This window comes from Lepidochelys kempii, chromosome 17, assembly GCF_965140265.1.
Source record: "Lepidochelys kempii isolate rLepKem1 chromosome 17, rLepKem1.hap2, whole genome shotgun sequence".
Lineage (NCBI taxonomy): Eukaryota > Metazoa > Chordata > Testudines > Cheloniidae > Lepidochelys > Lepidochelys kempii.
The window spans coordinates 16792996-16805536 of NC_133272.1; the positions used below are offsets into that span (position 1 = coordinate 16792996).

Below are 12541 nucleotides of genomic sequence, written 5' to 3' on the forward strand. Positions count from 1 at the left end.
GAGCTATAAATTAAAGGCACCAGGTAAAAGCTGAGTGGTCTTGATCCTGCATTCATTGTGCGCACACAGCTCTCATGAGTTCGGTGGTGTGAGGAATATGCTTGGGGTGGGCCCTGAAAAGGCATGTTGTTTGGGACAAATGTGTAAGTTACCCAAGAACGATAAGCTTTGGCAATCTTGACGTGCTCCCTGGTGCTCTGGTATAGAAAGAATCGTTCCCATTGCTTCACAAGCTCATCTTTCCTCGCTGCGCTTTCCAGCTTTCTGGCACAGGCCTTCTAGACCTGAAGAGAGTGACCATGCTGTATCAGGAGGCATTGAGTGGATTCCTGACCAGGCGAAAGAGTGCCCTCACGGGATCTATGTTTCTTGATCTCTTCAACCGCTTCCCGGTAAGCATTGCTAGGAATGTGGTACCCTGTGTTCCAGTGTAAACCCACAGAAAGCAACGAGTTTTTTTTTTTTTATTTCAGTTAATTGCAGGCTTGCAGAACAGCTGTAAGATTTACAAGAATTTCAGCTTGCTAAGTCTAAGAGGCAGAGAAATGAACTATTCTTACATCCTGCCATTAACAACACAGTATCATACAGGGGAATACTGGCATAGAAATCTAAATTGAATTGAAAGGCCATACTTTTTAGGATGCCTTATGAGGCCCTAGCCAGATGAAATCTGCCATTGTGTATTAGCTTGATACGTGTACTCAAGACGGTAGGGATGCATTAGGCTTGCAATTCTAATCCAGCTGCCTCCGGGCAATGGCTTTTTATCTGCACACACAAGGTGTGCTGAGTCTCTGCATTTTCTCAGTCTCCTGCAAACTAGACTCCAGTGCACATATTCCAACCTTGTTGGTAGAGCAGTGTCGTCACCCTCAAACCTTTGGGATAGGCAATGGATGTTGACTCCTGCAGGCTTTGAACCTCTGCACCTATAGAGGCTGCCTCCTACCCTCCAGATGGCTTTCCAGGAGTCTGTCCAAGAAACAGTTCTCTGAACCCCTTCCCTCCTCTTGACAGCTAGAGGACATGCCCCTCCTGGTACTTCAGATACACAGAGGCTTTCGGGTAAAGGAGACTATGCTTTAGGAGGGCCCTTTCTCCAGAATCCTCAGCATTGTAAACCGTCTCTGGGGATGAGGCTGACCTCAGTGTGTTGGACTCAGTGAGCAGTATTTGTCCTGAACACGTCTCTTCCCAAATAAAACCTCAGACCTGCAGACAGCCATCTCTCCCTGGGCTGCTGTGGCAGTTTAATTAGCTTCCTGGAGTGCTGTGGTGTTTGCAATAAGCTGTGATCATGGAGCGGCTGAGCTGGGGCCATCAAGAAATGGAGGTGATGGCTTAATAAAAAACAAACCCAAACCAAAACCCACGAAATTCTGTGATGCTTCAAGCCCTTTCGGAGCAGGGGAAATAGCCACTGGACAGCTGTCTCATAGCTGTTTAACTAAGGAAAGAGGCTCCAAAATGTCAAACTGAGAATGAGCCATTTTCAGATTCTTTACTTAATTCAGCTCTGGCAAGGGGGAGCTTCTGGAAGGTTGGTTTCCTTGCGAGGCTGTGCCCTGCCCTACCCTAATTGGCCAGTGAGAGGTGGGAAGGGCAAATACCGGCTATTGGCCACAGAGTCTCATGTGCCTACTCCTGGCTTTTCCATTGATCTTGGGCAACTTGCTTAAGACCCGATTCTGCAACATGCCAAGTGCTCTGGGCTCCCATTGGAGGCACCAGGATCTAAGGGCACGGAATTGCTTTCAGGATCATCCCCATAACCTTCGTTTCTGATTTTTGTCCATTTAAAGGTGATGGTTTACCAGGGTGTTGGGATGTTCAGTTTCAGTTTAACCTGTTGCCCGGCCTGTTCATTCACTGAGTCACGGGTCTGAGTTGCCTCCTGAGTCTCTACGGTTTTTAATAACCACACAAAGAGTTCAGGAGGGGTCCATTCTATAGCAAAAAACTGCGAGTGCTCTGATGGACAAGGTGCTTGGTCAGAGCAAAGCATTACAATTATTTATACATGAAATCACAGATGTTTGAGCAAGATATTTGTGCACCCTTCTTGTTTGCATTGTTCTCTTTGGATTCTTAATGCTCGTGAAGCTGGAAGGATTCAGTTAGAGACATAGGAGTTGCCAGATTGACCTCAGACTTCAGGTCCACTAGTCTGGTAACCTCTCACTGACAGTGGGGAATACCTGCTTTTTCAGAGGAAGGTGCAAGAAACTCCGCAGTGGGCAATTATGGAATAACCTGTCCACAGGGAAACTCTCCCTGACCCGCATTAGTTGCAGGCTGATTTCCATGAAGCATGATATTCAGTATCCCTTCCAACACTCTTGTTTGCTTTTATTTTTTTTAGTATTCTCCATTCCAAGGGCTTGTCTACTCATGAAAACTAATCCGGAATAAATTAGGTTAGGGTGTGACTTTAAAGCAGGATTAAGCACTTGCAAAGTGGATTAAGCTAATTCGGAATAAGGCACTCTGTTCCAGAATTAGAGCATCCACACACGGAATTAATCAGGAATAATTCCCTTTGTAGACAAACCCTAACTCTGGGTATTCCCATGCGTCAGTGGGATTGTAGAGGTGCCTAAAATGTTGGCAGGATCTGGGCTTAAGCCCACAGTACCAGTCAAAAGACAGAGCATGAAATTGGGGCCCTATTGAAGACAGTGGGAGTTTTGCCACTGACTTCAGTAGAGCTAAGGCTTTGCCCAGAGTTGTTGTGAGCAAAGCTGGTTACCTTTCCAGTAACCGGGTACTGAATCAACATACACAACAGCTGACTAAAATTTAGGCCTTTTTTAAAAAAACAAACAAGCAAACTAGGTTTTGCAGCAAGTCACTAATGGCCGGGTCTTTCTTTGTTACAGGTCATGTGTAAACCGTTAATAGACACCCTCGTGAAGTCTATCACAGCAGGAGCAAGGCAGCATCAGCAGGTAAGAAGGAAAACAAGGAAGCAAAGCTGTGTTCAACAGCAATTTGGAGATGGCACTTAATCGTGCTGGCTCGGCTGATGCTTCATAGATGTATTGCTGGCTTTGGAATTGCCCTGTTCTGCAAAGTGGGCTTCCCAAGGAGTGTTCTCTTGTGGCTCTTGCTTTCCCACTGTGGGTATATGAGGTAGATTCTGAGGTTTTGTATTTTCCTGGTCGCTCCCCTGTATTCTCTCAGCTACTGAGCTTTTTCACTCCTGCTTTTTACTCATTAGTGCCATCAGGGTGCTTGGCACCTCACAGGAGTGCTCCCCTCGCAGCCCTGAGCTGGTGGTCTTGCAGAAGGTGCCTGATTTGCCTTGCCTTTGAATCATAGCTTGACGCTTTGTGGGTCAGAAGCTCCTTTTGTTAACTCATCATATTAGGAAATATCTGCTTCCTAATGTCAAGGGCCTGCAATCCCAAGCTTGGCCTCCTGCACCTGCCTTAAGCCCCATATGCCCTCCAGGCAATGCCTTCTCCTCAGCGACCCAGCTGCGGCTATCCTCTTCTTCCCCGGTCACGTAGTTCTGTGTTTCGTTGGCAAGCCCCTAGTCTATGGAACTGTTTTTTTTTCAGGTTAATTGTGTGAGCCGGGCTTTGCTATATGTGTGTTGCCTTCTTGATAGAACGTGACCGGGATGACTGCCCACTGAGGCTGCTTCACGCCCGTGCGATCGAAGCCTGTCTGTCAGGACTTTTATACCTGCAGCCATCACTGTGCCATCTGAGTGCCTCCGCTGAAAACCCCTCTAGGCCAGTGGCATAGTCTCTCTAACACTCCCTTCCTTTGCTGCAAAGTGCATCTGGCTTAGAAACCCACAGCCTGGAGTGACCTTACTTTGTTATTATTTGATCATTAACAGCAATGGAATTAAAACACGAAGGGCCAGATACTCCTCTATACTAAGGCTGCCTGAGGTTGCCAGTGTAAATGAAGTTAACTCACTCTGAAAGGCCCCTGTACGCTGCCAGAGTGACCTTGGTGTAAATGAGAATCAGACCCAAAGTGACTTTGGTGGATGAAAATGAGAATGGGCCCTGTTAATAACAAGCAAATTAATTAATAGAAGCACGTTCTTGGTTCTGTCCCCGAGAGACCGTGCAGCATCCCTAGCAGAGGGCTTCGTTTGTGTTACTATCTCGGCTTCTTCCATGGGGAATAACATCTCTTTCCTGTAGGGATTCCCGTGGTAATGTGTGAGCTTCATTTCAAGAGTCTATTTAGTGGAAGGACTCTTGGCTCTGGGTGCGTGGGAGGGGAGAGAACATGGACTGGGCTACACTGTGCTGATAAAGAACAGCCTGGTGAAGTGTTTTTTTGGAGTCTGGAGTAGCAGGTAACTCACTGCAGTCAGCCCCCCGAATTGCCCAGGCTGCATTCATCTCAGGACGTTTGGCTTCTTACAGTCAAAATTTCAGTCCGCGGGTGTGTGGGGTGGGGGTGGGGGGTGCCTTCTGTTAAATCCTCCCTTCCTGATGCAGACTGGCTTTATTTTGTCTAGGGATGTGGCCCAAAGGGAATCCCGTCCCCTTACCTATAGTGTAGGTGGTGTGCTAGAGATGGGGGGGGTGTGTTAGCCGACGGCCAAGGATGTTTGGTGAGGTGCCAGCTATGCCCGTTTATACCATCCGTGACTTTAACTGCTAGGACGCACTGTCCCTTCGTGGCGGGCAGCCCGGGCTAGGCTGACGGATGCCCCAAGGTCCTAACCACCCGTGACTTTAACTGCTAGAGCTCAGAGCTCCTTCGCAGCGGGCAGCCAGGATTGACTGACAGGTGCCCCAAGAGTTTGCCCCGTGGAGGCGGCACAACTCAACGCTAGGCTCTTAGTACTCTCACCTAATGGCCAGGCTTTAGAGCCAAAACGGCTGAGGTTCTTTAATTGTGTTGGCTGCTTTACAGTAAACCAGAGAAAACAAGTCAGGCTTATGCACAAATGGTTACCAAAATTTATTAAGCTAGATTCTAATCATGTGGTTACAAAATTGCTAGTGCCTACTTATTTAAATGTAGAGATGTTACACACACAAACAAGTTACAAAACTGAAGCCACAATCCCAAAGAAAGAAAACAAAGTATAGAGCTCTATTTCAAAATATGTGTACACTAAAGATAGGAGATCAGGTGTGGGTGCTTCTTACCCTCCTTGCATCTCTCGATTCCAGCGGTGCCAAGCCAGGATCGGTCACTCAATTCCGCGGAAAGACGAATAAGGGACAAGGCGTAGGGACCCTCTTAGCTGCAGAAGCCTTGGGAGGCTGTCACTTATCTGACCAGCAGATAGATAGTGAAAAGCACTCAAAAATCATGGTGCTGTAGGTCCCCTACTTATACCTCTGTACTCCTTTATTCTCTTTCTCCTTTCTTATGCCGAATTGAGGCTGGTCTGTCTGGGTGACGCCAGCTTTCGCAAGAGTAGTTTACACTTGCAAGGGAGAGAAACAATAAGTGTCGACTACTGGACATTTCTTTTATCAGGGTAAATATTTTCCCACCTAGGATGTTGGTGTGTGTGCATCACGCTATTTAGTAGGGGCTAAGAGCCATGTCTGTCACAGGGCCTCTGCCTGCTGTGAGCTTAATCGTCGTATCTGTTCCCAGAGGCACATTGTAGCAGCACACCTGTGCTTTCACAGCTTCAAAGGCTGTGCTGGAATATATGTTAAGTGCCCTGTTCCGGCTTCCTCCTGTGTTTCCAGCAATGCTGGTCTGAGGGGGGGGGCTGGCTGTCTGGCTACAGGGTGCTGGGCACAGGAGGGCAGGAGGGGACATTTGCATTGCACTTGGTGCTGTTCTGAGCTTCCCTTGGGAAACTCATGAATTAGAACAGCTCCATGGAGGATCTCACTTATACACAGCGCTATTCTGCCCCAGAATCCAGGAGGTGAAAAATTGGAGTAAAGCCATCTTTGGCTCACCCTGGACTGTACCTAGGAACATAGGATTTGCTGGACTAGAACTGAGCCGAGGTCCATCTGGTGGAGTGTCTGGTCTCCAGTGTCAGATGTTATGATAAATGTCAATGCTATGATAAATCTGAATATTCTTGATAGCCATATGAATGGCCTTGAATCTTGTTGAATCCTTGACCTCAACGATTTGAGTTCCACAGACTCTGACCCCTTGTCGCTGTGAGGAGACCTTGTACTTTCTGCAGGGATATATTCAGTATCTGTAGGGCATTCAGAAGCGATTGGGTCTGCTGACAGGTGTCTCTCGTTAGCCTGTCAATTAACCCAGCAGGCTATCATCCGCTGTTCTGCTGCTAGGCAGAATGTCCCAGCCAGAGCCTGCAGGAAGGACTTGTGCCAAAGAACAGGGTGAGTCAGACCTGGGTTTGGACTTTTGTGTTAACGTCTACAGTTAGTTTATGGTGAAAGGGGCGTGAGGCCCGTTACCCTGGGTGGGGTGGGGGAGTGGGGGGTCCTATAGTGCAATGGTTTTCAAACTTTTGTACTGGTGATCCCTTTCACATAGCCAGCCTCTGAGTGCGATCCCCCTCCCCCCCCTTATAAATTAAAAACACTTTTAAATATATTTAACACATTATAAATGCTGGAGGCAAAGCAGGGTTTGGGGTGGAGGCTGACAGCTCATGACCCCTCCCCCCCATGTAATAACCTTGTGACCCCCCTGAGGGGTCCCGACCCCCAGTTTGAGAACCCCTGCTCTAGTGGATTTGTTCAGCTGAACCCTCAATGTGGAGAGACAACATGGCATGGTCTTGTATTTAGTATATTGGGTGTCAGGAAATGTGGGTTCTGTTTTTGGCTAGGCCTCTGGCCTGCTGGGTGCCCTGGGGCAAATCACTTCCCCTTTCTGCTCCTCTCCCATTTTTTGTCTGGCTTGTCTGTTTAGACTGTAAGTTCTTCAGGGTGGGGACTTTCTCTAGGGTGTGTATGGTGCCTAGCAGAATGGGGCCCTGCTTTTGCTGCAGGGCCTCTGGTGCTATTTTCATACAAGGAGTTGAGCTACTAATAATGGGTAACACCTTCTGTTTCAGTGGTAACCCTCTGTGTATGGGGAGGGAGGTGAGAGAGACAGACACACACAGAGCAGGCTTTCTGTGTTTGTTCGAGGCTTAGTACAAAGCAGCTCTGCCCTGGTCAGCCTCTAGGCAGTAGCACAATGTTTAAATAATAGCAATCCATTTGTAGACCCAATGCATAGCTGGGGTGTGTGTACATTTACATAGCATTTACAAAACCATTCCAATTGTTGGAGCGGAATTGGGTTGGGAGACCTGGTACAGGCTCTTGAGACAATGCTGGATATTTTTAATGCAGCAGGCTTCGTTTAGGAAACTCATCAGTGCAGATCAATGATTGAAGGTTCTTTTGAAGAGAAGAAACTATGCCAGATGCAGAAAAAGGATGGCCCAGTGGTTTGGGTGCTAGTCTGAGACTTAGAAGACCTGGGTTCAAGGCCCTGCTCTGCCACACGCTTCCTCCAAGACTTGGGGCAAGTCATTTAATCTCATGTTCCTCATGGGTGAAATATGGATAATGGTACATCCTGCACAGGGGTATTGTGGGGATAAATACATCAGATTGTGAGGTGCTCATAATCACTATAGTAATGAGGGCCATAGAAATACCTAATAAGTACATTGCATTGACCCTCTGTCACACCCCCACAGCCCCTCCCTCCCCCCAGGGGGTTCCCTGGGAAGGCAGATCAGCACTGCATGTTGCTAATGCTGTTACAAGCATCACAAAGCATTTTGGGGAGTGTCAAAGGTGTAAGTGTGGAGTGGAAGATTCCTTTGCAGGCTGTGAGAGGCCAAAGCGGGAGAGGGGAAGAGAGCAGAAAATGGGTTAACTCAATACTTCAGCTAGCTCAGTCTGAAGATAAGACACTGGCCCCAGTCCAAGGTCATGGAGCCCCACGAGAAGTCTGCAGCTGTATTCATATCTTAGCCAACCCCAGCCAGCCGTAAGAAAAGGGGAGAACTAAGCTGAGCAGGACTGCAGAGATTGCAAAAACGAACGAGATGGCGAAGGCCAGCAGAATGGGGGGGAAAACAAAGTCTCGCGTTCCTGGAACCGATGTGTTTTGGGAAAGCTGGGGAGGCCACAGAGACCCGTTTTGGACTGGTACAAAGAGCACGGGGAACAGAGGTCTCTGAACGAAACGCCCCCAAAAGAACCCAGGACTTAAAAACCCTTCCGAGAGCTGAGGCAAATCAGAGATCAACAGGGGACCTGGATGACCTGTGCGCACAGGATAAGAACTCCCGTCCCCTCCTCCCCCCCTCTTCTTTTACGTTACACCCAGGCTTGGCCAGCCTTGGGTAGTGCGTGTGTGAGTATGAAAGTTGCTTAAGGCCTGGAGCACTAACACTTCCTTCCTTCCTTTGAGTGACATGGGGAAACAGCCCCCCCCCGCCGCTGTTTTATTATTATATTAACAAAGCTTTAAAATTTAGACACTTGGTGTGTTCCGTCATCTCCTCCCCAAATGATCTCACGGCCTTAGCCTGATCACCTGACGCCTCAGGCAGATTGGTAACAGAAATCTGTCACACCTCCTTATAATTACTACAGAACCGGCTCTTTCCTGGAGGGATTTGGGGGAGGGGGTTCTGGAAAATGGGGCCTTGTCTGCATATAAAGATGCACCAGTTGAGTGAAATATGTGGTTTTTAAACTGATTCATTTAAAATGGTGCAACTTTGTGTGCAAGTCACTTCTCTCTCAGGGCTTCAGTTTCCCTACCTGCGATATGAACTGATGATGCTCATCTCCTTTGTAAAGCACTTTGAGATCTGTGGAAGTAGGTGCATCATATTGTGGGTGGGAGCTCTTAAATCAATATAAACCTGGCTCATAGGGGGTCTAGCCTGTGTTGGTAAATTTGCAGACAAGCTAAATTATAGCCAATTTTAAACTGGTAGAAATGTATGGAGAGTGGTTTGTACCAGTCCATCAGTCTGTTTTGAAACCAGTTCACGTTTAAACCAGCGCAACTTGTGTGATTAGATAAGGCCTGTAATTCCATGAGTGTTACTCCCATCGAAGAAAGGAATTATAGACCAGTCAGCCTAACTTGGATACCTGGCAGGAGACTGGAACAAATTATCAAACAATCAGTTAGTAAGCGCCTAGAAGATAACAGGGATCTAAGGAATAGCCAGCATGGATTTGTCAAGAACAAATAATACCAAATCAACCTATATTAACCCTTTGTCAGGGTTTCTGGCCTAGTGGGTAGGGGGGAAGCAGTAGATGTGATGTATTTTGATTTTAGTAAGGCTTTTGGCACAGTCCCCCATGAGATTCTCATAAGCAAACTAGGGAAATGTGATCTCAATGAAATTACTGTAAGGTGTGAAATGTATTTCCTTCCTGTTCGTACAGTGCTCTGAGACCCTCTGATGGAGTACAAAGCATTGACATTTGTAGTTGGATACAGTGGTCACATTCCGAATGCTGTGTTTTCTTCTGAGCTAGCCACAAAAGAACAGGGACTGATGCTCCAGACATGCCCATCCTGAGGCTAAAAATCTGCAAGCTGTTGAAATGAACCCCCTTCTGCTTGGTAGTGCTTGGCAGCTGCTCCCTCTACAGTGTCTTTCAAAGCTTAATTTCCCTTCAAGGGCTGGGGGAGTGGGCTGTGCTTTTTAAATTTATAAAAATTCACAAAGGCTTAAAAATCTTTCAGTTCTTTTGTTAGTTGCTTTTCTTGCAGCGCTTTCTACCATTGCCCCTGAGGCCATATGTATAGGTAATTTAGATCTTCACTCTAATGACCTCTAGGAATATGGCCTATTGCATGTTTATTGGGGTGTTAATTTAATGCTGCTGCTGCTGCTAGCAATAGGGACTTTTTAATAAAAATTTGTTTAAACAAATTCTGGATGGCAAAGGATTATTCATTGAGCCTATAGACCTGCTTGCATGTGTATGTATCTGTAAGGCTTTCTTACAAGTCAGAGCAATAATTACCATTATAGGCCAAATCTTCCTTAGGGCTCAGCTTGTTCGATGCAGTTCTGGGTGCTGAGCACTTGAAAATACTGCCAGCTAACCTTGATCCTGCATCCACTGAAACTAGTGGCACAGTTGCTGTAGGATCAGGCTCCGTGTTTGTATGGAAACAGCCTGCATGCAGTGACGGCCGCGACGACTGTCCTTACACTGAGTGGTATGTACCTGTACGGTTTCAGATTCCTTTTTACACATGCGCACGCACAAAGGTAGGACAAGCAGAAGTGGCAGCTAGCAGGAGGTTCTTTGATCACACACATTAGCACAGGAAAATAATACCATGTCTTATGCCGCCAATGAAACTGCTTGTGTCAGACCTTTGAACTAACCTGCCACTAATGAATTGCATTGAACTTCTGGTGCGTATGGGTCTGTTGGCAGTTCCGACACTTGCAATTAGTTAAGCAGAATGTGTGTGGCATATTAACAAGCGTGGGAGGCATGCTGCTGTCTCTGCTGTTTTGTTGACTATATGGGACCTTGGCTTCTAGTGCTGTCAGCCTGACAGTTTCGATGAGCACTGAGCTCCTTCTTCTTTTAAATTCTATTTTGAAATATACGTGCATGGGTTCATTTCCCTCCTACTTCCCTAATGCAATTGTTGCCTCGGGGAACTTGACCTTCGGATTGCTTCCTTGTGCTTTGTTTCACTGCATGAAGAATTGTGTTTCAGTGAACTCCTGAAAGAATTGTTTTTGCATGTTGGGCTGGCAGAGTATGAACAGGGGATTGAGGTGTGTATTTCACAGAGCTCTCCTGACTGTCAGGTGAGAAATGGCTTCCTGCTTTATTTTTAGCAGTGTCAATACATTGTGAAAGTAGCTGAAGTAACACTGAGTTGAGTAACTGCCCGTGGCTTTGGGTGCATCCCTCTGAAACTATTAATGTGTTGTTTGTTAAAGCCCCTTGAGCATCGTTGTGGAAAGGGCTGAAAAAGAGAAAAGTCTGATCATTCTTTGTACGATGGGACCACTTCAAGGCTGCGGCAGAGATCGAGGCTTTGTTGTGCTATAGGCAATGTACATGTACATAAGAGACTGCCTGCGATGAAGAGCTTACTATCCAAATAGGACAAAGAGAGAGTGGAAGACAGAAAGTGCTGTTTATCCCCTTTTTACTGATGGGTGAACTGAGAGAGTAAGTGATTTGCTCAACATAAAATAACAAGTCTGTGGCAGAGCTGGGAATGAAACCCAGATCTCCTGAGTGTCAGTCCAGGGCTTTGACCATGAGCCCAACTTCTCTTAGCAATATACCTACACTGGTGCTTATGTGCTGTCATTACTCTAGGGACTTGTGTATATGGGAACATTTAGAGAAATACAAACAAACTGACTAATCTGTGAAGAATGCACCTCAATTAAAGCACATTTAGGACCCCCCCATCGAGGGCTCTCATTCCGCCAAGTAGGATTAAACCACAGTGAACTGAAGGCCACTTTATTTCTGAATGAGAACATCCATGCATGGGTTGAATGTAGTTTAATTTAAGTGTGGTAACTTCCCAGGGTTAGTTAATTCATCATAGTGCCCTGCGTCGACCAGCCCTGGGTCTGTTGCCGTCATCCAAGCAGAGCCTTTGGTCTGGATTAGACGGTTGATGCATTCAGTTGAGACAGTAGCAAAATGTGCTTGGTGTTCAGAAAATTTTGGTGAGGGGCATTTAGGGGCGTGTACAAACCGAGCACTGAGCCTTTCATGAGGGCTTAAGTAATTTTCCCTGCCATTTTCCAAAGAGAAACTAAGTAGAAAGTGTTTGACTGTCTCGAAAGATGCCCATGCGCGTACTCTAAATCTCTTGGGGTGAGGCAATGTCTGTAGTGAAGACTTCTCTTTGAAAGGCTGATCCAGTCAGTCATTTTAAGCTTTAATGAACCTTCTAACGCGGAAAGGCTTTGGGCAACTGGATGATGGCTCTGTACTGGCAGTGGGGAAAAAGAACCTTTTGCTCATAGCTTGAATTTACTCAGGTGGGTTTTGATGATGGTTCAGTGGCCTGTGTGACGTTAGTTTCTGATCTCAGTCTGTTTCCTAATGGAGAAGAGTTCATCCTACAAAAACATCCATTACCATGGATAGGAATAAGTCCCCTTATTGAGTGTCTCAGTGGAAAGCTGTAGGATTCCCAATCTCAAGACCTTTTTCCAAGTCTGGGCTAATGGAGTAATGCATGGTCAATGGCCTGTTTGTCCGGCAAATATTCATCATTGTGTGTGTTGTGCAGTTTGTGCTGTGTGTTTGTTTAAACACAGGTTTCAGAGTAGCAGCCATGTTAGTCTGTATTCGCAAAAAGAAAAGGAGGACTTGTGGCACCTTAGAGACTAACAAATTTATTTGAGCATAAGCTTTCCTGAGCTATAGCTTACACAGTAATCTGGAGCCTTTGTGTTCACCTCAGCATTTTGGCATAGACACAAATGTACCAGGTGAGGTGCAAAGGTGACTCACCTGCCTTTTCTCTGTGGAGACTAAAGATGCAGGGGTGAGCCAGGGAAACAGAAAGATATTTTACTTGTCCAGCAAACACAAGTTTCTTGTCCTTGAGTGATTTGGCTAGAATT

At 46.5% G+C, this 12541-nt stretch overlaps 1 protein-coding gene across 2 annotated transcripts in view; it reads left to right on the plus strand.

Annotated features, from left to right (window-relative positions):
* The window catches only part of MYBBP1A (MYB binding protein 1a), an 80892-nt gene that overhangs the window by 32821 nt on the left and 35530 nt on the right, over window positions 1–12541 (plus strand). For both annotated transcript variants that reach the window (XM_073315348.1, XM_073315349.1), the window contains exons 22-23: window positions 261–392; window positions 2883–2951. In XM_073315348.1, the coding sequence (XP_073171449.1) occupies window positions 261–392; window positions 2883–2951 (201 nt within the window). The remainder of the gene's footprint in view (window positions 1–260; window positions 393–2882; window positions 2952–12541) is intronic.